At 44.3% G+C, this 24628-nt stretch overlaps 1 protein-coding gene across 2 annotated transcripts in view; it reads right to left on the bottom strand.

Annotated features, from left to right (window-relative positions):
* LUC7L2 (LUC7 like 2, pre-mRNA splicing factor) overlaps positions 1-24092 on the bottom strand; it is a 223945-nt gene extending 199853 nt beyond the window's left edge. The window contains exons 1-3 of one of the 2 annotated variants that reach the window (XM_063940390.1): positions 23830-24092; positions 14817-14887; positions 9791-9885 (exon numbers count right to left, since the gene is read on the bottom strand). In XM_063940390.1, the coding sequence (XP_063796460.1) occupies positions 9791-9885; positions 14817-14874 (153 nt within the window). In that variant the 5' untranslated portion in view covers positions 14875-14887; positions 23830-24092. The remainder of the gene's footprint in view (positions 1-9790; positions 9886-14816; positions 14888-23829) is intronic. The other variant, XM_063940389.1, reaches the window with a different exon arrangement.
* Between the last annotated feature and the right edge of the window lie 536 nt (positions 24093-24628).

Raw genomic sequence — 24628 nt, 5'->3', positions numbered from 1 at the left:
CTGATTTACATGGCTAAATCCAACCTTTATAGGTGCAATCAGTGCAAAAAAACACCCAATATATTGCGCCCCGCGATCTCCGGTCACTCTAGGGGAAAAACAATTGAATATTGCTGTATACGTCATGTCCCCCTTTTTACACATTAATACAGCAGAGTCCCCTTTTTTTACACGAGAGAGAGAGAGAGAGAGAGAGAGAGAGAGAGAGAGAGAGAGAGAGAGAGAGAGAGAGAGAGAGAGAGAGAGAGAGAGAGAGAGAGAGAGAGAGAGAGAGAGAGAGAGAGAGAAAATGATATTGCCCCACCAATCACTGGACTTACTAAATTATAATTATGTACAATAAAAAAGATAAAAATCTTATTTTACATACCACTCACCACCCTCAAGTGAAGTTAATGTCACCTGAGCACCTTTTTGAAGTTTTGCACCACACCCTGTGCCGTACTGGGCTGCTGCAGTGAGAGACTGAGGCTGAGCTGTGCTGGGCGTCCCCCCGCATGTCAGTGTGAATGATCGTAGCTGTGCTGCTACGATAAACTCGGAATGACCCCCAAAGAACAGAGAACTTTATGAAGTCAGCAAATTATTCAATGATCAAATTGCAGTAAAAAGGCTGTCAGTTGACTAGGTTTACAGAAGAATTTTGAAAGTGTCACTCTAAGTGACTTGTGCTTTTCAGTGTTGGTGAATGCTTCTGTTATTATACAGTAACCTATAGCTCGGTCTCAAATCTGGTGATTTAACCAATCAAGTCAAATCTGACATGGCTATACAGAATTGCCTATTTCAGGTCAGCAAATGAAGCTCTTATGTAATGCATTAACTGGCTGCACTGTTAATCCCATCTACTGAATTAGGACCTGACTGGACAGTATAGCTATTATTTACAGAATTGCAAGCATCCAGAACAGGTGAGAGGCTACACAAGTGACACAAGGTAATATCTCCAAAACAACAGCTCTCTTGTGCTATACTGGAAGAACAATAAAACTTCACTTTTATGATGCGTCACTACAGGAGCAGCTCAACATTTATGAATTGAACACTTTTTGGAACTAAAACAAATTGCAGCAATTAATCACTACCCAATAACACTACCATATAAACACCTATTTTTACAGTTTTCATAAATCAGTGTCACAACTTTCCAAATACTGCAATTGCTAAATCACAAAATAGCTACAATTTTAATGCCACTCTCTACCAACATTTTTTCATTTGTTTTATAGTTAAAATATATACAATTGTTAATGGTGTTAACTGAACCTTCACGTACATACAGCAACTAGGAAGCTGACAGCGCCACCTAGCATGGGAAAAACATTACCAGCAATCTCTGGATGTAGTCATTAAGTCAATATTACCAATGTCGACATTCTTAGAATAATGACAGTTGGGTTATGCTGTGGCTTAGGCACTAGGGCAGTGATGGGGAACATTTGGCACTCCAGCTGTTGAACTACACATCCCAGGATGCCCTGCTACAGTTTTAGCATGGCCAAATAGCAAAACTGTAGCAGGGCATGCTGGGATGTGTAGCTCAACAGCAGCTGGAGTGCCAAAGGTTCCCTATCACTGCCCTAGGGGAAGGGATCAGGGATAGGGAAGGTATACTCGCCAGAACGCCATTCCATCAAATGACCCCACATTCACATGGCCATGGGGACGAGGAAGACGCCGTTGGGAGCAGATAAATAATCTGAATGTCAACATTTCATCAGTGTCTACATGAGCAAAGTTGACAAGGTCGACATTCTCATGTTGACACAATGACTGTCAGCATATCATACCACACCCGTAATCTTATCTTGCCAGACTGCACCTCTTCATTGCACATCATTAAAACTACTGCTTTAGGGACAGTAGGGGCGATTCAGAAGTGGACACAGCTGCTGTGTGCAGATATGCTAACACAGCAGGAGATGTCTAGGCCAGTACATCTGAAACTGGTAGACACTGGCCTCAGCACTCCCAGAAAATAAGAATTTACTTACCGATAATTCTATTTCTCGGAGTCCGTAGTGGATGCTGGGGTTCCTGAAAGGACCATGGGGAATAGCGGCTCCGCAGGAGACAGGGCACAAAAAGTAAAGCTTTAGGATCAGGTGGTGTGCACTGGCTCCTCCCCCTATGACCCTCCTCCAAGCCTCAGTTAGGATACTGTGCCCGGACGAGCGTACACAATAAGGAAGGATTTATGAATCCCGGGTAAGACTCATACCAGCCACACCAATCACACTGTACAACCTGTGATCTGAACCCAGTTAACAGTATGATAACAGCGGAGCCTCTGAAAAGATGGCTCACAACAAATAATAACCCGATTTTTGTAACTATGTACAAGTAATGCAGATAATCCGCACTTGGGATGGGCGCCCAGCATCCACTACGGACTCCGAGAAATAGAATTATCGGTAAGTAAATTCTTATTTTCTCTATCGTCCTAGTGGATGCTGGGGTTCCTGAAAGGACCATGGGGATTATACCAAAGCTCCCAAACGGGCGGGAGAGTGCGGATGACTCTGCAGCACCGAATGAGAGAACTCCAGTTCCTCCTTAGCCAGGGTATCAAATTTGTAGGATTTTACAAACGTGTTTGCCCCTGACTAAATAGCCGCTCGGCAAAGTTGTAAAGCCGAAACCCCTCGGGCAGCCGCCCAAGATGAGCCCACCTTCCTTGTGGAATGGGCATTTACATATTTTGGCTGTGGCAGGCCTGCCACAGAATGTGCAAGCTGAATTGTATTACACATCCAACTAGCAAAGTCTGCTTAGAAGCAAGAGCACCCAGTTTGTTGGGTGCATACAGGATAACAGCAAGTCAGTTTTCCTGACTCCAGCCGTCCTGGAACCTATATTTTCAGGGCCCTGACCACATCTAGCAACTTGGAGTCCTCCAAGTCCCTAGTAGGCGCAAGACACCACAATAAACTGGTTCAGGTGAAACACGGACACCACCTTAGGGAGAGAACTGGGGACGAGTCCGCAGCTCTGCCCTGTCCGAATGGACAAACAGATATGGGCTTTTTTGAGAAAAAAAACCACCAATTTGACACTCGCCTGGTCCAGGCCAGGTCCAAGAGCATGTTCACTTTTCATGTGAGATGCTTCAAATCCACAGATTTGACTGGTTTTAAACCAATGTGTTTTGAGGAATCCCAGAACTACGTTGAGATCCCACAGTGCCACTGGAGGCACAAAAGGGGGTTGTATATGCAATACTCCCTTGACAAACTTCTGGACTTCAGGAACTGAAGCCAATTCTTTCTGGAAGAAAAATCGACAGGGCCGAAATTTGAACCTTAATGGACCCCAATTTGAGGCCCATAGACACTCCTGTTTGCAGGAAATGCAGGAATCGACCGAGTTGAAATTTCTTCGTGGGGCCTTCCTGGCCTCACACCCCGCAACATATTTTCGCCACATGTGGTGATAATGTTGTGCGGTCACCTCCTTTCTGGCTTTGACCAGGGTAGGAATGACCTCTTCCTGAATGCCTTTTCCCTTAGGATCCGGCGTTCCACCGCCATGCCGTCAAACGCAGCCGCGGTAAGTCTTGGAACAGACATGGTACTTGCTGAAACAAGTCCCTTCTTAGCGGCAGAGGCCATAAGTCCTCTGTGAGCATCTCTTGAAGTTCCGGGTACCAAGTCCTTCTTGGCCAATCCGGAGCCATGAGTATAGTTCTTACTCATCTACGTCTTATAATTCTCAGTACCTTAGGTATGAAAAGCAGAGGATGGAACACATACACCGACTGGTACACCCACGGTGTTACCAGAACGTCCACAGCTATTGCCTGAGGGTCTCTTAACCTGGCGCAATACCTGTCCCGTTTTTTGTTCAGACGGGACGCCATCATGTCCACCTTTGGTAATTCCCAACGGTTTACAATCATGTGGAAAACTTCCCCATGAAGTTCCCACTCTGCCGGGTGGAGGTCGTGCCTACTGAGGAAGTCTGCTTCCCAGTTTCCATTCCCGGAATGAAACACTGCTGACAGTGCTATCACATGATTTTCCGCCCAGCGAAAAGTCCTTGCAGTTTTTGCCACTGCCCTCCTGCTTCTTGTGCCGCCCTGTCTATTTACGTGGGCGACTGCCGTGATGTTTTATCCCACTGGATCAATACCGGCTGACCTTGAAGCAGAGGTCTTGCTAAGCTTAGAGCATTGTAAATTGCCCTTAGCTCCAGTATATTTATGTGGAGAAAAATCTCCAGACTTGATCACACTCCCTGGAAATTTTTTCCTTGTGTGACTGCTCCCCAGCCTCTCGGGCTGGCCTCCGTGGTCACCAACATCCAAAACTGAATGCCGAATCCGCGGCCCTCTAGAAGATGAGCACTCTGTAACCACCACAGGAGAGACACCCTTGTCCTTGGATATAGGGTTATCCGCTGATGCATCTGAAGATGCGATCCGGACCATTTGTCCAGCAGATCCCACTGAAAAGTTCTTGCATGAAATCTGCCGACTGGAATTGCTTCGAAGGAAGTCACCATTTTTTTACCATGGCCCTTGTGCAATGATGCACTGATTTTAGGAGGTTCCTGACTAGCTCGGATAACTCCCTGGCTCTCTCTTCCGGGAGAAACACCTTTTTCTGGACTGTGTCCAGAATCATCCCTAAGCACAGGAGACTTGTTGTCGGGATCAGCTGCGATTTTGGAATATTTAGAATCCACCCCTGCTGTTGTAACAGTATCCGAGATAGTGCTACTCCGACCTCCAACTGTTCCCTGGACTTTGCCCTTATCAGGAGATCGTCCAAGTAAGGGATAATTAAGACGCCTTTTCTTCGAAGAAGAACCATCATTTCGGCCATTACCTTGGTAAAGACCCGGGGTGCCGTGGACAATCCAAACGGCAGCGTCTGAAACTGATAGTGACAGTTCTGTACCACGAACCTGAGGTACCCTTAGTGATAAGGGCAAATTTTGGGACATGGAGGTAAGCATCCCTGATGTCTCGGGACACCATATAGTCCCCTTCTTCCCGGTTCGTTATCACTGCTCTGAGTGACTCCATCTTGATTTGAACCTTTGTAAGTGTTCAAATTTTTTTAGATTTAGAATAGGTCTCACCTAGCCTTCTGGCTTCAGTACCACAATATAGTGTGGAATAATACCCCTTTTCTTGTTGTAGGAGGGGTAATTTAATTATCACCTGCTGGGAATACAGCTTGTGAATTGTTTCCCATACTGCCTCCTTGTCGGAGGGAGACCTTGGTAAAGCAGACTTCAGGAGCCTGCGCAGGGGAAACGTCTCGACATTCCAATCTGTACCCCTGGGATACTACTTGTAGGATCCAGGGGTCCTGTACGGTCTCAGCGTCATGCTGAGAGCTTGTCAGAAGCGGTGGAACGCTTCTGTTCCTGGGAATGGGCTGCCTGCTGCAGTCTTCTTCCCTTTCCTCTATCCCTGGGCAGATATGACTCTTATAGGGACGAAAGGACTGAAGCTGAAAAGACGGTGTCTTTTTCTGCAGAGATGTGACTTAGGGTAAAAACTGTGGATTTTCCAGCAGTTGCCGTGGCCACCAGGTCCGATGGACCGACCCCAAATAACTCTTCTTCCTTTATACGGCAATACACCTTTGTGCCGTTTGGAATCTGCATCACCTGACCACTGTCGTGTCCATAAACATCTTCTGGCAGATATGGACATCGCACTTACTCTTGATGCCAGAGTGCAAATATCCCTCTGTGCATCTCGCATATATAGAAATGCATCCTTAAATGCTCTATAGTCAATAAAATACTGTCCCTGTCAAGGGTATCAATATTTTTAGTCAGGGAATCCGACCAAGCCACCCCAGCTCTGCACATCCAGGCTGAGGCGATCGCTGGTCGCAGTATAACACCAGTATGTGTGTATATACTTTTTATGATATTTTCCAGCCTCCTGTCAGCTGGCTCCTTGAGGACGGCCCTATCTATAGACGGTACCGCCACTTGTTCTGATAAGCGTGTGAGCGCCTTATCCACCCTAAGGGGTGTTTCCCAACGCGCCCTAACTTCTGGCGGGAAAGGGTATACCGCCCATATTTTCTATCGGGGGGAACCCACGCATCATCACACACTTCATTTAATTTATCTGATTCAGGAAAAACTACGGTAGTTTTTTCACATCCCACATAATACCCTCTTTTGTGGTACTTGTAGTATCAGAAATATGTAACACCTCCTTCATTGCCCTTAACGTGTGGCCCTAATAAGGAATACGTTTGTTTATTCACCGTCGACACTGGATTCAGTGTCCCTGTCTGTGTCTGTGTCGACCGACTAAAGTAAACGGGCGTTTTAAAACCCCTGACGGTGTTTTTGAGACGTCTGGACCGGTACTAATTGTTTGTCGGCCGTCTCATGTCGTCAACCGACCTTGGCGCGTGTTGACATTATCACGTAATTCCCTAAATAAGCCATCCATTCCGGTGTCGACTCCCTAGAGAGTGACATCACCATTACAGGCAATTGCTCCGCCTCCTCACCAACATCGTCCTCATACATGTCGACACACACGTACCGACACACAGCACACACACAGGGAATGCTCTGATAGAGGACAGGACCTACTAGCCCTTTGGAGAGACAGAGGGAGAGTTTGCCAGCACACACCAAAAACGCTATAATTATATAGGGACAACCTTATATAAGTGTTTTCCCTTATAGCATCTTTTTTATATATTTCTAACGCCAAATTAGTGCCCCCCCTCTCTGTTTTAACCCTGTTTCTGTAGTGCAGTGCAGGGGAGAGCCTGGGAGCCTTCCCTCCAGCCTTTCTGTGAGGGAAAATGGCGCTGTGTGCTGAGGAGATAGGCCCCGCCCCTTTTTCGGCGGCCTCGTCTCCCGCTCTTAACGGATTCTGGCAGGGGTTAAATATCTCCATATAGCCCCCGGAGGCTATATGTGAGGTATTTTTAGCCAAAAATAGGTTTTCATTGCCTCCCAGGGCGCCCCCCTCCCAGCGCCCTGCACCCTCAGTGACTGCCGTGTGAAGTGTGCTGAGAGGAAATGGCGCACAGCTGCAGTGCTGTGCGCTACCTTAAGAAGACTGAGGAGTCTTCATGCCGCCGATTCTGGACCTTCTTCTTGTTTCAGCATCTGCAAGGGGGCCGGCGGCGAGGCTCCGGTGACCATCCAGGCTGTACCTGTGATCGTCCCTCTGGAGCTAATGTCCAGTAGCCAAAGAAGCCAATCCATCCTGCACGCAGGTGAGTTCACTTCTTCTCCCCTAAGTCCCTCGTTGCAGTGATCCTGTTGCCAGCAGGACTCACTGTAAAATAAAAAACCTAAGCTAAACTTTTCTAAGCAGCTCTTTAGGAGAGCCACCTAGATTGCACCCTTCTCGGCCGGGCACAAAAATCTAACTGAGGCTTGGAGTAGGGTCATAGGGGGAGGAGCCAGTGCACACCACCTGATCCTAAAGCTTTACTTTTTGTGCCCTGTCTCCTGCGGAGCCGCTATTCCCCATGGTCCTTTCAGGAACCCCAGCATCCACTAGGACGATAGAGAAATTAGGTTCTATACGCCTATGTTCAGGAACGCTGGCTGGCACCACTACCTTCCTGCTCCTAAACGGCCGCAGCCTGTCTAAGGGGGTGCTGCGTGCAACAGCACAGAGTGCTGTGTCTTACCAACTGCATCCACCAGTCCAAAATATGAATTACTTTATGCTCGTAAAAGAACTGTAGCAAAGCGATTATAACAGTTTATGAAAGCAGTGGCTAATCGGCTTCAAACAGACAATGCCATGCATACATAGATGACACTCTGCTACAAGACCTTCACTGGCTTCTCTTCCCTTTCAGAATCCATTTCAAGCTTCTCACACTCACTTACAAAGCCCTCACCCACTCCTCTCCCATTTACATCTCTGACCTTATCTCCCCTTACACTCCCACCCGTCCTCTTTGTTCTGCTAATGCACGCTGACTCTCCTGCCTACTGATTACTTCCTCCCACTCCTACCTCCAAAATTTTTCACGTGCTGCTCCAATTCTCTGGAATTCCCTACCTCTCCCCCCTTCAGACTCTCCACAAAACTTCAAATGGGCTCTCAAGACCCACTTCTTCACCAAACCCAGCAAAATCTCATCCTAACCCTCTGTTCCACGCTCTCTATGTACCCCATCTGTGTCACCCCTGTCTGTCTACCCCTCAGCTTTAGAATGTAAGCTCTCACGAGTAGGGCCCTCTTCCCTCATGTGCTTATCCTTTCTCTTACTTTAATAATCTCAACTGCATCAACTCCAGCTGTCTTCTGCCACCTGATACTTATTATCTGCTGATGTAGCTATATTTACCCTGTACTGTACTTGTCCTATATTGTCTTCAACTGTAAGTTGCTGTTTTACGGTTTTGATTATTTGTTTATGTACTCTGCAATTGGCCGCTGCGGAACCCTTGTGGTGCCATATAAAGGATGATAATAATAATAATAATAATAATAATAATAATAATAATAATAAATGACACAGGTCAGAATTCAATTACCATGGGTGAAAAAGGGAGGTAGCCTTAGGCTCAACTGCTCTCATTTTTTATCCAACAGTCTTGTTAACGCCCGTTAAAGTAGCGAGTTAACGGGTATTAACATGGTAATTCAGGGCATTAACACACAGAGCGGTATATTCAATTGAAGTCGAAAACTGCCGTCTGTCGAAAAAACGGCGGTTTTCGACTTTTTTTTAGGTCAGAAGGGGATCCAACCTATTCAATAATTTCGACAAGTTGAAAAATTCGACTTGTCGAAAAGCACGTGGATCGGCGTAATAGCCGCCAATCCACGTACTTGCTTTTCGACCATCTCAGTCCGACATCAAAAGATGTCGGACTGAGATGCGGACCCAGAGGAGACGGGGGGCTGCCGCGGGCAGCCAGAGGAGATCAGCGCTACAGCACAGCGCTGCAGCAGGATGACACACAGCCGCGCAGCTCACGGCAGCGTCCACCCGGCTCCAGAAAGCTTGCTGGAGCCGGGTGGACACTGCCGTGAGGTCGGGCAGCTGTGTGACATCCATCTGTAGCGCTGATCGCCTCTGGTTGCCGGCGGCTGTCCCCCGCTGGTCTCCCCACGGCTCGCCCCCCTCTCCTCCTCTGCGTCCCTCATCTCAATTCGACTTGAAAAAGTCAAATTAAGGTGAGATTTGAATAGGGGTTGTCGGATCCATTACGACAAATACATGTCGGAATGGATCTGACTTTAATTGAATATACCCCAGAATCCGTGAAAAGTTTACAGATTCATGCGTTAACATGGTCGTGGCATCCGTTAACCCGCTAGTTATCAGGGATATTTTTTCGACCTGCCGAGGCCAGATAGCTCCTGGCTTCAGGGCTAATTGGATAGCAGTAATCTACCGTGGCTAATTTGATTCCGGCTAGAATATTGATCCACATATCACTTGCAAGTAGTTCACCTGCTATTTTAGGATGAAAGACAGCATTTAATCTGTAGGCCAGTGTTGGGCAACTGGCAGCCATACAAAAACAAGATGTCAGCGTAAGCAAAGTGCATTTACCTTATCACTGTTAATGATTTTAGTAATTATATTGTCAACAACGTGATTTACTATCCATAAGTTAATTTGGGCTGCGTGAATATTCATACTTGTGGTGTGAACTTATAATGTGGTCTGCTGCTTGTCTATAATGCTAATTGTGCAGCCATTAGTGAAACAGAGCACCTTGCGAATAAAAATAAAATAAAAATGAAAAAAATGCTTCAAGTTTCCTGTGAGTGAACTGGATAGATTACACCATGAACAGAATCTTTAAATGCACTTACCGTTCCTAATAGGATATCATGGGGACAGCAATTGAGCAGGTGGCTTTTACACACTCTTTCATCACTGAACTTGATCCGCTGTCTTGTTGTGTCGCCTGCAAAAGAAGATCCAGAATATCCCATATTAGAGATTTGAATCCAAGTTTTCACTGTGCGCTGGAACATAACGGACTAAAATGATGATACTGGGCAGATGCTAATATTTAGGTTTTCAATATACATAGTACATGTGCACTGAAAATGAGATAGTTTTCTTGATCTGCCTGCAAACTCTCTAACATGGTATCACTTAATTTATGTAGATACCAATTAATACCATGACAATTTCGCTTATTCTTCCACTTATAGAAAACCGTTGCAGGTAAGCAGTGGTCAACGGAGGTGTTTAGTTCAAGTAGAACAGTTGTTTTCATCACCATGGTTTCATTGTTTGTGGGCAAAATATCAGAATACTTAAACCACTGAAGGTCCACCAATAGGTAGATACAGCCTCTTACACAAGTACATTTTCCAGTAATTATATATTAAATAACGTTGCTTCAGTGACATAAAAAAATTGAAATGACTACATTATCTAGAAACATATTTGTGATCGGGAACAATTTTAGCATATTAATGTTATCTATACAGAACCCAAAAGAATGAAAACAAATCTGTCTCTATGAGACAGGATAAAAGCTATCTTTCTGTTAAACTATGGGGAACAGCATGTTCCAACGCACTAGAAAACAATGCATTATGGATTATAATGTTATTCCCTTATTTTTTAAAGCAGACCATTAGCATAAAAGGCTTAGGCAACCGTACACTTTAAAAGCAGAAATCATTTTCATGAAGAGAAACCTGCTATAACCTCATAAATGGGGGATACAGTGTTACTAATAGGGGTAGGTTACAACAGGATGCAGGGTAATATTACGCATACAAACCTGAGAAGTACTTACACTAGCCAAGACCCAGGAAAACTGTTAGTGTGCAACATTTTACCAACATTACCCATGTCGTGCTCAGTGGACTGCCAAAACTTTTCATGATGTGATCAGCTGGAGACCAGACAGATTTTTCCTATGTTTTTGTTTTCTATGTCCTTTGATGTACATAATTAAAAAGCAAAAAGGGCAACATCCAAACTCACCACTCTTAACTAAAGTTTATATGCTATACTTAGAACATTACAAAACAGAGTGCTTCCTCTTTATGCCAGCTTACAACCTAGCGTGATTATAATATAAAGGGTGGCATTATAAAGAGGAAGACACACGAAGGAATTAGTACATGTTAATGCACGTTTATGCAGAGCACACACCAGGTGGTAAGTAAGGGATATTATAAAGAAAGTATGCTGTAGATTTTTATAGAAGAGAATGGCTAGGAACCTTAACCTGATAAACAACCGCACGAAGTGCATCAGTATGTCTACTAGAGCAGTAAATACCAATCATGCTCTATTTGTAACAAAAGGCCCTAGAACAGCGGTGGGCAATAATTGGTCCTACAGCTGCTGCTAAACTGGACATCCCAGCATGCCCTGCCACAGCTTTAGCAAAGCCTGACCGTAAAACCGTGGCAGGGCATGCTGGTATATGTATTCCCATAGCAGCTGGAGACCCGCTTATTGCCCACCCCTGCACTAGAACCATGAAAGCAGTATTAACCGATATGGGCTGATTCAATTGTTTTGGGCATCTAAAAATCCCATCTAAACGAGGGACTTTTTAGACACCCAACAATTGTCATAATTTAATTGTGTTTGGGAGCCCATGCACACTGCGCCCAAACAGACTGGGTTAGCAATCTAAAACGGCGAGAAAATATATGTCAGCCCCCATGGCTACTGGGCGTCTAAACAGAGCAACAATTGAATTGCTCTGTAGCTGTAGGGTAAAACAAGTGAATCAGCTCCATAGAGTAGCTGAGAGAATACAATAACTGCCTCACTTAATATCTTATACTAGACTAGTTATTTGCTGCTTAATTCAATACAAAGCTGATCCACAAGATCAAATTCCAAGACATAAAAATGGTCTAGGTTGGAAGCTCTTTTTTTTATTTTTTTATTAATTTAATAAAAACTTCACAACAACATTTAACAGGGCCACACATCAGCAATACAACATAATTTATCCACCTATTTTGGCAAGGAGCCCCAGCTGTAAACCAGTGCTCCAAACCACTAAAAAGCACTTATGTAGAAGGAAGGGGAAGCCACTAGAGACAAAAAAGTCTAGCTAATCAGAAAGTGCCGGCGTAAAGAAAAAAGGCACCTGTTATTGGTAAGCTTTGTGCCAACCACTGGACTGTTCCATGTTCACTGTATTTCCAAAAAATCATAATTTGCTACACTTAAATCCTGGATATGTTTATGTTTAGTGAACAAAGCTGCTTATAACATTCAGAAAAACAGTACAAGATCAGTGAACATGTAAAACTAAATACAGGCAACTTTGAGTTTTCCAAATAAGAGGTTTTGCCATAATTAAGAGAACTGTATTCAAAATAAACTTTTTGTTAATCCATCTTTCTCCATGCTGCCCTGTCAATCCTCCAAATTGTTTGCCAGCAGTCACCGTGAGGAGCACGGCAATCATGCCCAAGTGCATGACGTTAATACTAAGCAGAGATTGCTCTCTTTTATTTCTGGTTTTCAGAAATGTCTGGATATGAGGTTTCTAGATAGAATTATCCCATACCTCGAAAAAAAAAAATTCCTTGCAAACTATGCAATGGATTTTAAAATTCAGTTAATCATGAGGAGTTTAAAAGAAAACTATTGAAATTATAATAAAAAGTTGTACATAAGTCTCACCGTTCACGGTTATTCCTGAAACAAGTGTCACTACATTGTTGAGATGGTGTGGTAATTGTTCACTAAATGCCTAGCTTCATGTAAGTGGGTACAAATCTTTTGTTTACATTTTTCCCCCCCAGAATGTATACAAAATTACATTACTAATGTTACATATTTACCATCCCTTTTCATAGATGACTAATCATAAAAATAAAACAGACTAGGGGGTATCAAGTACATCTAATACTATACTTAAGGAGGTTGTTCACAACCAAATGAAAGCGTAGATTAGAAAATAGCAGTTAATAGGTTCTCAGGGGGAGATTCAATAGTTTGAACTACCTCCCGTCTAAAGGAACCAGGAGCTAATTCAATGGTTTGCACAACTAGCCCTGCGCTAGTTGCGATGGCCGCATACTTGCGCCCTAATGCCGTGGTAAGCAGCTTTTCCGGTGCCATGTGCAGCAGTTAGGGTGTGCCTAGGACCCTTAACTAACCCCGAAGTCCTACTGTACATGGATTTCTGCTAGCAGCTCAGGAGGATGAGAGTAGAAATCTACTATACATGCAACTTCCGGGCAGGTCACCCAAAATAATTGAATTTGCCCCTGCCCACTTTAGACAGGAGCCAATTCTTTCAAACAATTACATTTCCCCCTTAAAACTCATTATAAATATAGTTCAGGGGAAATTCAATTGGCGGAACTGTACGTCACAGCCAGTAACAAACCTACTTTTTCCTCGCACCCCAGAGATGTGCAGAAAAGAAGCAATGTTGAGTGTAATGTGATTAGCAGATACGTGAACATCACAGATAAAGTTTGATAGCACATCACCGCTAATCGGATTGACTTTACTGATATAATTATATACCTGGATGAGGAAATGCAAGTATATGTACTTATAGTACATATGCCAAGCATACTATTTAGTCTATCAATATGCTGAAAGCATGGCTTATTTATCTACTTGAGATGCAATGGTATCTTTCAACTTTAAATTACTGTGGTACTTAACAGAGCTAGTCATAGGCTTGCAGTTATCTAGAGAACAGCTGTGTACAGATTTGTCAATTCACACCCTCAGGCATAGTCAGTGTCATAGCAAATAAAAAACTGCTGTACTATGTATTTCAATTTTTTGATCTGCACCCACAAGTTTTAAGCCAGTATCTAAAGGCTGCGGGATGTAATGGTTTCAAGACTAGTAACTTGAGAGAATGGCAATGGAAAGTTAGTACTGTATAAAAATGAAAAGTGCACAAGAACGTAGGATTGAGATATATTAGCCTTTCAGTTATGTAATACTCAAAGGACTGTTCATACTACTTTTAGTATCCAGCAATCCATAGCACATCATGTAAATGATGATGCTTATCAAAATGATCAAGCACTGGGTGGTTCAAATTAAGAATATAGTTATTTTATGCACATAGAAAGTTATTTTTAATTGCATGTTTTTTTGGCTATAACTTGTATCAATGTTTTTTTCGACTCCATAATTTATATGAACAGTGATGTGTGTATTTTATATGCCATCTCCCTTGAACTTAAAGTAAAAAAAAAAAACTGGCCTGTGAAACATGTTAATCCTTGTATGCGCTTTCTTATTTTTTTCCAGGCAAACATTAGGGCATAAATTTTTCCAAAACAAAAAAATGACATTTTACCGCGATCACCTCACCATTTGTTTAATGTTACGATATTTCTCATACAGAAGGACAAAAGGACCTTAAATTAATTATACTAAAGTCATCAATTTCCTGAAATTAAATGCATACAACCAAATGAGGTTATGGGGTCTATTTACTAAGCCTTGGTCGGAGATAAAGTACCAACCAACTCCTAACTGTCATTTTTCACACACAGCCTTTAACATGACAGTTAGGAGCTGATTGGCTGGTACTTTATCTCCATCCACTTTATCTGTGTCCAAGGCTTAGTAAATAGACTCCTAAATATTTTAACAGTGTTCAAATGTAAACGGTGTTGAAAACCTTTTAATAAATTATAGTCAGACGTCTGAAATCCATTTGAGTTATTTTCCTTGGTAACCCATACTTGGTCAAACGTATTTGCTGAAAGTAAGGCATGTAGACCTATGTCCTGTTCTATATTCTGTTTATAAAGATTAGCTCCGTTTAGGCCAGCAGCTGCAAGAAGTAACTTTCTCTTTGGATTACACAACTGCGTTTCGTCCACATTCATTAACACATCTGAAAAGTTTGTTATAACTCACGGCTCGGCGAATGCGGGGCCTTTCTGATACTCCCTTGCGGATTGAAGTAGGCAGGCATAGATACATTGAACCTTTATAAATAAAACAAGGGGGCCAGATTGTTCAGTTTGTATAAAATACATTGCTTCTGCCAGCATTTTAAGACAGTTATCAAGTACATGTTGATCCAAACTTTATTAAAAACATAAAAACAAAAGCTAACGTTGTTCCCTCCTAAACCCATTTTAACGATTTCCAGGCATGTAGTTTCACCAATGGTAGCACTTGTAATCAATATTTTTAAATAAAAAGTTAGAACTAGATATAGATGTGTAGGGTTCAATTTAGATTCTAATTTGGTATAAGTAATCATAATTTAAATGATAAACATACATTTTTAAGTCGAGTGATCACAAAAAAATAACTATTACATTTAATTAACAAGGCTGAGATTTTTTTTTTTTTTTTTTTTAAATCCTGTTTTCATGATTATAGAAAAAATAATCACATTCTGGAGATAATAGGATATTAAAAAAAATGAAAGCAAAAAAACTAAAATATAGTTCAGTCTTTACTGTGTGCACAACTCACATTTGTGAAACTACATGCATGGCCATTTACATACATCATGCATTGATTGACAGTGTGTACACCCTCACAAAATTGTAAAACTCACTCATTAAAGAAAATGGAAGGCAGGAATCACAGCACAAGTTCCAAATCAGAACCAAACCATGAATGATAAAGTTACCAGCCACCACTGATAAAGGGCTACTTGAGAACAAAAGGGGTTATAAGGAAAACTACGCGTTAAATAAATCTGTTTCGAGAACGGTCATTATTTAGAAAGTTTTAAAAGGAAACACCCATCGTCCACATCTAGGAAACCATACTGGTGGGCACATAAGCACAAAGTTGCTTTCAGCTCCACAACTACTGTATACAGGACTACTGTAAATAAAAACCAGATTAGGTCAGTGACTCTTCTAGCAGTATGCGATCTCTGCTGCATGGAAGACAGCAATATGACCCCATTCAGAGTAATACCCCTTTCACACCGCAGCTATAACCTGGTAAATTGCCGGTTTTTAAGCCTTCCAAAACGGGTCTAGCTGCGGTGTGAAAGCTCCACATTAAATTTACCGGGTTTCAGAATACCAGTATTTTAAAACTGTTACAAAGCAGGGTCCTACACGGTTCAGACCCGTTTCATTGTGCAATATGAAAGGCTCAGAAACGGTATTTCCAAACCACAGAAGGTGATAGGCTGTCTCCATGCGTGATGTCACCAGGCAGAAGCAGGAAATAAACTGGAGGAAACACATGAGAGTGAAAAAGCGTTTTATTTTACAGAATACAGTTTAAAATGGCAAATTGGAGTGATGAGGAGGTTATGGAGCTGCTTAGGATCAGAGGGGATGAAGAAATATGTAGACAAATCACTAGGACAGTGAAGGATGCAGTAATCTTCAAAAACATGGTAAAGATGCTTGAAGCTGCTGGGTTCCATCGTACGACTAGCCAAATTATGAATAATTAATTAATTATTAATAATGTGTGGGCCAGAAAAGTCCATTTAAAATGACAACCACTGTTTTCTATGGGTGAAACGGGTTCATTGTAAAAGGTACCAAAATGGTAATATACCGGTTACAACATGCGATGTGAAGGGGGTTTAACTGCTCAGACCCGTTTTAAGAAACGTTTTAAAAGCAGGGTTTGCGATGTGAAAGCGGTATTAATGAAGTGAGGGTCTCAATCTAAGACGAGGGCAGTTTCAAAGGTAAATGCAAACAGGCATTCTGAAAGTAATGATTTTTGCCACTCCTTCCCTTTTTTACACTGGGAATGTCAATAACTGGTTTTGTTAATTGATGCTTAGTTGCCTTTCTTGCATTTTATTAGTTTTTAACAATTTTTTTCCAAAAATGTGTTTAAGAAAACCAATAAATGTCAACATCTCTCTTCTGCCATAGTCCAACTTGCCTTTTATTCCAACCAACACGCGTCTTATCCTTTCCATACAATACATATTGCAGACTACCACTAACAAAAAGTAACCATGTGTCATCAAACAGACATTAGAAACAGAGTTTCAGGATAGGACCTGTTTGTGGACACTGGCAGTGTATCTACAGTATGTATAACCCTGTACTAAAATAACTTTAAGAAAAAATAAGAATTTACTTACCGATAATTCTATTTCTCATAGTCCGTAGTGGATGCTGGGAACTCCCAAAGGACCATGGGGGATAGCGGCTCCGCAGGAGACTGGGCACAAAAGTAAAAGCTTTAGGATTAGCTGGTGTTCACTGGCTCCTCCCCCTATGACCCTCCTCCAAGCCTCAGTTAGGATACTGTGCCCGGACGAGCGTACACAATAAGGAAGGATTTTGAATCCCGGGTAAGACTCATACCAGCCACACCAATCACACCGTACAACCTGTGATCTGAACCCAGTTAACAGCATGATAACAGAGGAACCCCTGAAAAGATGGCTCACAACAATAATAACCCGATTTTTGTAACTATGTACAAGTATTGCAGACAATCCGCACTTGGGATGGGCGCCCAGCATCCACTACGGACTATGAGAAATAGAATTATCGGTAAGTAAATTCTTATTTTCTCTGACGTCCTAGTGGATGCTGGGAACTCCGAAAGGACCATGGGGATTATACCAAAGCTCCCAAACGGGCGGGAGAGTGCGGATGACTCTGCAGCACCAATTGAGAGAACTCCAGGTCCTCCTCAGCCAGGGTATCAATTTAGTAGAATTTTACAAACGTATTTGCTCCTGACCAAGTAGCTGCTCGGCAAAGTTGTAAAGCAGAGACCCCTCGGGCAGCCGCCCAAGATGAGCCCATCTTCCTTGTGGAGTGGGCATTACAGATTTTTGGCTGTGGCAGGCCTGCCACAGAATGTGCAAGCTGAATTGTACTACAAATCCAACGAGCAATAGCCTGCTTAGAAGCAGGAGCACCCAGCTTGTTGGGTGCATACAGGATAAACAGCGAGTCAGATTTTCTGACTCCAGCCGTCCTGGAACATATATTTTCAGGGCCCTGACAACGTCTAGCAAACTTGGAGTCCTCCAAGTCCCTAGTAGCCGCAGGCACCACAATAGGTTGGTTCAGGTGAAACGCTGAAACCACCTTAGGGAGAAACTGAGGACGAGTCCTCAATTCCTCCCTGTCCGAATGGAAAATCAGATAAGGGCTTTTACAGGATAAAGCCGCCAATTCTGACACGCGCCTGGCCCAGGCCAGGGCCAACAGCATGACCACTTTCCATGTGAGATATTTTAACTCCACAGCTTTAAGTGGTTCAAACCAATGTGACTTTTTGGAAACCAAAAACTACATTGAGATCCCAAGGTGCCACTGGAGGCACAAAAGGAGGCTGTATATGCAGTACCCCTTTTACAACGTCTGAACTTCAGGGACTGAAGCTAGTTCTTTTTGGAAGAAAATTGACAGGGCCGAAATTTGAACCTTAATGGACCCCAATTTCAGGCCCATAGACACTCCTGTTTGCAGGAAATGTAGGAATCGACCCAGTTGAATTTCCTCCGTCGGGCCTTACTGGCCTCGCACCACGCAACATATTTTCGCCAAATGCGGTGATAATGTTTTGCGGTTACATCCTTCCTGGCTTTGATCAGGATAGGGATGACCTCATCCGGAATGCCTTTTTTCCTTCAGGATCCGGCGTTCAACCGCCATGCCGTCAAACGCAGTCGCGGTAAGTCTTGGAACAGACAGGGTCCTTGCTGAAGCAGGTCCCTTCTTAGAGGTAGAGGCCACGGATCCTCCGTGAGCATCTTTTGAAGTTCCGGTTACCAAGTCCTTCTTGGCCAATCCGGAGCCACGAATATAGTGCTTACTCCTCTCCATCTTATCAATCTCAGTACCTTGGGTATGAGAGGCAGATGAGGGAACACATACACTGACTGGTACACCCACGGTGTTACCAGAGCGTCTACAGCTATTGCCTGAGGGTCCCTTGACCTGGCGCAATACCTGTCGAGTTTTTCCCAACGGTTTATAATCATGTGGAAGACTTCTGGGTGAAGTCCCCACTCTCCCGGGTGGAGGTCGTGTCTGCTGAGGAAGTCTGCTTCCCAGTTGTCCACTCCCGGAATTGCTGACAGTGCTATCATATGATTTTCCGCCCCGCGAAGAATCCTTGCAGCTTCTGCCATTGCCCTCCTGCTTCTTGTGCCACCCTGTCTGTTTACGTGGGTGACTGCAGTGATGTTGTCCTACTGGATCAACACCGGCTGACCTTGAAGCAGAGGTCTTGCTAAGCTTAGAGCATTGTAAATGGCCCTTAGCTTCAGGATATTTATGTGAAGTGATGTCTCCAGGCTTGACCATAAGCCCTGGAAATTCCTTCCCTATGTGACTGCTCCCCAGCCTCGCAGGCTGGCATCCGTGGTCACCAGGACCCAGTCCTGAATGCCGAATCTGCGGCCCTCTAGAAGATGAGCACTCTGCAACCACCACAGGAGGGACACCCTTGTTCTTGGTGACAGGGTTATCCGCTGATGCATCTGAAGATGCGACCCGGACCATTTGTCCAGCAGGTCCCACTGGAAAGTTCTTGCGTGGAATCTGCCGAATGGGATTGCTTCGTAGGAAGCCACCATTTTACCCAGAACCCTTGTGCATTGATGCACTGAGACTTGGCTCGGTTTTAGGAGGTTCCTGACTAGCTCGGATAACTCCCTGGCTTTCTCCTCCGGGAGAAACACCTTTTTCTGGACTGTGTCCAGGATCATCCCTAGGAACAGAAGACGAGTCGTCGGAACCAGCTGCGATTTTGGAATATTGAGAATCCAATCGTGCTGCCGCAACACTACCTGAGATAGTGCTACACCGACCTCCAACTGTTCCCCGGATCTTACCCTTATCAGGGAATCGTCCAAGTAAGGGATAACTAAAATTCCCTTCCTTCGAAGGAATATCATCATTTCGGCCATTACCTTGGTAAAGACCCGGGGTGCCGTGGACCATCCATACGGCAGCGTCTGAACTGATAGTGACAGTTCTGTACCATAAACCTGAGGTACCCTTGGTGAGAAGGGTAAATTTGGACATGAAGGTAAGCATCCTTGATGTCCCGAGACATCATGTAGTCCCCTTCTTCCAGGTTCGCAATCACTGCTCTGAGTGACTCCATCTTGAATTTGCACCTCTGTATGTAAGTGTTCAAAGATTTTAGATTTAGAATCGGTCTCACCGAGCCCGTCCGGCTTCGGTACCACAACAGTGTGGAATAATACCCCGTTCCCTGTTGCAGGAGGGGTACCTTGATTATCACCTGCTGGGAATACAGCTTGTGAATGGCTTCCAAAACTGTCTCCCTGTCAGAAGGAGACCTCGGTAAAGCAGACTTTAGGAAACGGCGAGGGGGAGACGTCTCGAATTCCAATTTGTACCCCTGAGATCACCTGAAGGATCCAGGGGTCTACTTGCGAGTGAGCCCACTGCGCGCTGAAATTCATTGAGACGGGCCCCCCACCGTGCCTGATTCTGCTTGTAAAGCCCTAGCGTCATACTGAGGGCTTGGCAGAGGCGGGAGAGGGTTTCTGTTCCTGGGAACGGGCTGATTTCTGCAGCCTTTTTCCTCTCCCTCTGTCACGGGGCAGAAATGAGGAACCTTTTGCCCGCTTGTCCATGAAAAGACTGCGCCTGATAATACGGCGTCTTCTCATGTTGAGAGGCGACCTGGGGTACAAACGTGGATTTCCCAGCTGTTGCCGTGGCCACCAGGTCTGAAAGACAGACCCCAAATAACTCCTCCCCTTAATAAGGCAATACTTCCAAATGCCGTTTGAAATCCGCATCACCTGACCACTGTCGTGTCCATAACCCTCTACTGGTAGAAATGGACAACGCACTTAGACTTGATGCCAGTCGGCAAATATTCCGCTGTGCATCACGCATATATAGAAATGCATCTTTTAAATGCTCTATAGGCAAAAATATACTGTCCCTATCTAGGGTATCAATATTTTCAGTCAGGGAATCCGACCACGCCAACCCAGCACTGCACATCCAGGCTGAGGCGATTGCTGGTCGCAGTATAACACCAGTATGTGTGTAAATACATTTTAGGATACCCTCCTGCTTTCTATCAGCAGGATCCTTAAGGGCGGCCATCTCAGGAGAGGGTAGAGCCCTTACAAGCGTGTGAGCGCTTTATCCACCCTAGGGGGTGTTTCCCAACGCACCCTAACCTCTGGCAGGAAAGGATATAATGCCAATAACATTTTTGAAATTATCAGTTGTTATCGGGGGAAACCCACGCATCATCACACACCTCATTTAATTTCTCAGATTTAGGAAAACTACAGGTAGTTTTTCCTCACCGAACATAATACCCCTTTTTGGTGGTACTCGTATTATCAGAAATGTATAAAACATTTTTCATTGCCTCAATCATGTAACGTGTGGCCCTACTGGAAGTCACATTTGTCTCTTCACCGTCGACACTGGAGTCAGTATCCGTGTCAGCGTCTATATCTGCCATCTGAGGTAACGGGCGCTTTAGAGCCCCTGACGGCCTATGAGACGTCTGGACAGGCACAAGCTGAGTAGCCGGCTGTCTCATGTCAACCACTGTCTTTTATACAGAGCTGACACTGTCACGTAATTCTTCCAACAGTTCATCCACTCAGGTGTCGACCCCCTAGGGGGTGACATCACTATTACAGGCAATCTGCTCCGTCTCCACATCATTTTTCTCCTCATACATGTCGACACAAACGTACCGACATATAGCACACACACAGGGAATGCTCTGATAGAGGACAGGACCCCACTAGCCCTTTGGGGAGACAGAGGGAGAGTTTGCCAGCACACACCAGAGCGCTATACATATACAGGGATAACCTTATATAAGTGTTTTTCCCCTTATAGCTGCTGTATCTTTAATACTGCGCGTAATTAGTGCCCCCCTCTCTTTTTTAACCCTTTCTGTAGTGTAGTGACTGCAGGGGAGAGCCAGGGAGCTTCCCTCCAACGGAGCTGTGAGGGAAAATGGCGCCAGTGTGCTGAGGAGATAGGCTCCGCCCCCTTATCGGCGGCCTTATCTCCCGTTTTTCTATGTATTCTGGCAGGGGTTAAATGCATCCATATAGCCCAGGAGCTATATGTGATGTATTTTTTGCCATCTAAGGTATTTTTATTGCGTCTCAGGGAGCCCCCCCCAGCGCCCTGCACCCTCAGTGACCGGAGTGTGAAGTGTGCTGAGAGCAATGGCGCACAGCTGCGGTGCTGTGCGCTACCTTATTGAAGACAGGACGTCTTCTGCCGCCGATTTTCCGGACCTCTTCTGGCTCTGTAAGGGGGACGGCTGCGCGGCTCTGGGACCCATCCATGGCTGGGCCTGTGATCGTCCCTCTGGAGCTAATGTCCAGTAGCCTAAGAAGCCCAATCCACTATGCACGCAGGTGAGTTCGCTTCTTCTCCCCTTAGTCCCTCGATGCAGTGAGCCTGTTGCCAGCAGGACTCACTGAAAATAAAAAACCTAATTTAAACTTTTACTCTAAGCAGCTCAGGAGAGCCACCTAGATTGCACCCTTCTCGTTCGGGCACAAAAATCTAACTGAGGCTTGGAGGAGGGTCATAGGGGGAGGAGCCAGTGCACACCAGCTAATCCTAAAGCTTTTACTTTTGTGCCCAGTCTCCTGCGGAGCCGCTATCCCCCATGGTCCTTTCGGAGTTCCCAGCATCCACTAGGACGTCAGAGAAAATAATAATAATCTTAGTACATCTTCTGAAAACCATATCCAGGACATTTGGAATATGTGTTCCTATGTCAAACAATTTATATTATATATTAACTTTTCTAATCAGCACTATCAATGGCAACACATTGTTTAAGTTAGTCCATCAAACCTTGGGTACAAGCTAGCATCTCAATACCAGATGAGGGTTTAAACATTTTAAATGTCAATTTCCATTAGACCCAGCACAAGGTTAGCTGTCAACCAACGGTTTTAAACACATATCACATGCATAAGAAAATTTTAAATGAGGTACTTTAGTTCTAACTATGGGAGGAAATCTAGAAAGCATCCTAAAGAATGGAGAAGTTCACAGCAGCCAATCAGATTCTACGGGATAGATGCATCATTGCTTGGAGAGTGATAAAATGGAGAGAGAAAAAGTACCAGCAAGTCAGCTCCTGACATTTTTCAAACAGAGCCTGTAACATGGCAGTTAGGAGCTGATAGGCTAGTACTTTTTCTCTCTCCAAGCAATGCTGCATCTAGCTCTATTAAGTACAATCTTTGATAGAGAATCTGATTGGTTGATATGGTTGTCTATTTCCCCTAGGTTGAAAGTACCTGGATGTGACATCAAGGTAGGACGGAAATGGTTGTCTGCCCCTACAGCAAGTATATGTCTTCTCCAATATCCATTTGTTTTAGGTTATTTTGTTTTAGTTATGCTTTCGGGAACGGTGTCTCGCCCCGCTCACCACAGGTTACTGTTCCAAATAGGTTTAGGACGTTGACCCTGTGTATTATGATAAAGGTCCTCTCCATAAAGTGAATCTAGGTGCTATCTTTTTATACGGGCAACTTCACCACTCTTTAAAACATACTTCTATATGAATTGGAATAGTAACTAGACACCTTTCAAAGTTGCTTGGCAGAATCGCATGGAAAACACAAGCACCTGTTTGGGACAGGAACCAGCTGCCATTACATTTATTCTCATTCAACTAAAGACCTTACTATAGAGTAGACTTGATGTATAAGCACATATGGTTTGGTCGGATATAGCAGAACTGTGCTGGTTTCCCACCTTCCTCATCAGGGTGGTAGAGTAAGATTGGGGCTCATGTTTATATATTGTGTTCAGCTGCTACAGGAGCGCCGCACTGTCAGTCATATTCGCCAGCCCACCGATGACTCACACCAGGCAGACACACACAATAATACAGATAAAATGAATGAAAAGGCCACAGACTAAATAACGCTAGCGTTTAACAGGCGGTAACGTAGGCCATGGCTTACCATCCCTAGAGGTCCCCATCAGCTGGTCCAGCATGGCGCGCATTTGGGCCTGCGCCGACATTGTGTGGCGGGAGGAAAGGATCACAGCGTCCGACAACCACTTGCTGTTCCGGGTCTCCCTCTCGGTGAACCCCCTATTACCCGCGCCGATAAAACAAGGTTACAGGTAACCGGTCCGCTCCTCACACAGCGGCCAGCAGCAGCTACAACACAGAAGGATCCAACAACAGCCTCTGCCGCTCGCGAGAACTTCCAGGAATCATTCGCTTTACGGCGCACCGCAAGCGTCTGCCATTGGCTGGGGTCTGGCTCTGTTCCCGGGAGTGATCACCGGACTTTTTTGTCTGCGTGATCATTCATTGGTCACTGGGTGAAGCGGAGGCAGCTTTCTCTGCGCTCTCTGATTGATAGAGAGAGAATACTGTTATAGTGTGAGACGACTCACAGTCACTGCTGCTGCTGCTGCTGGTATTGGTTACTGTGTTGGTGAGTCTCACCAACACTCTTCTACCATCCATGACGTGTCACTGCAACAAGACAAGTTCCTGTTCTTTCCAAGTTCCGAGACGAGATCTCTGCTGCAGTCGTTACTATTGCGCTAGTTATTTACTTGGCAGGTAATAAAATACTGATAGGTGTTTTCAGAAACAGTTTTGCAACCTGTAACTTTTCACGATACTGTTCGGTAATAAACATATATTTAAATGAAATAAATATTAATAGATTGAACGGTTGTTGTGGCGTTCTCGTTATGCACGAGGCTGAAGTTAGCTTCTTATTCGGCCAGCTTCTTATTCAC

The sequence above is a fragment of the Pseudophryne corroboree genome, chromosome 9 (assembly GCF_028390025.1).
Source record: "Pseudophryne corroboree isolate aPseCor3 chromosome 9, aPseCor3.hap2, whole genome shotgun sequence".
NCBI classification, from domain to species: domain Eukaryota; kingdom Metazoa; phylum Chordata; class Amphibia; order Anura; family Myobatrachidae; genus Pseudophryne; species Pseudophryne corroboree.
This window is presented reverse-complemented; position numbering and strand designations above follow the sequence as displayed.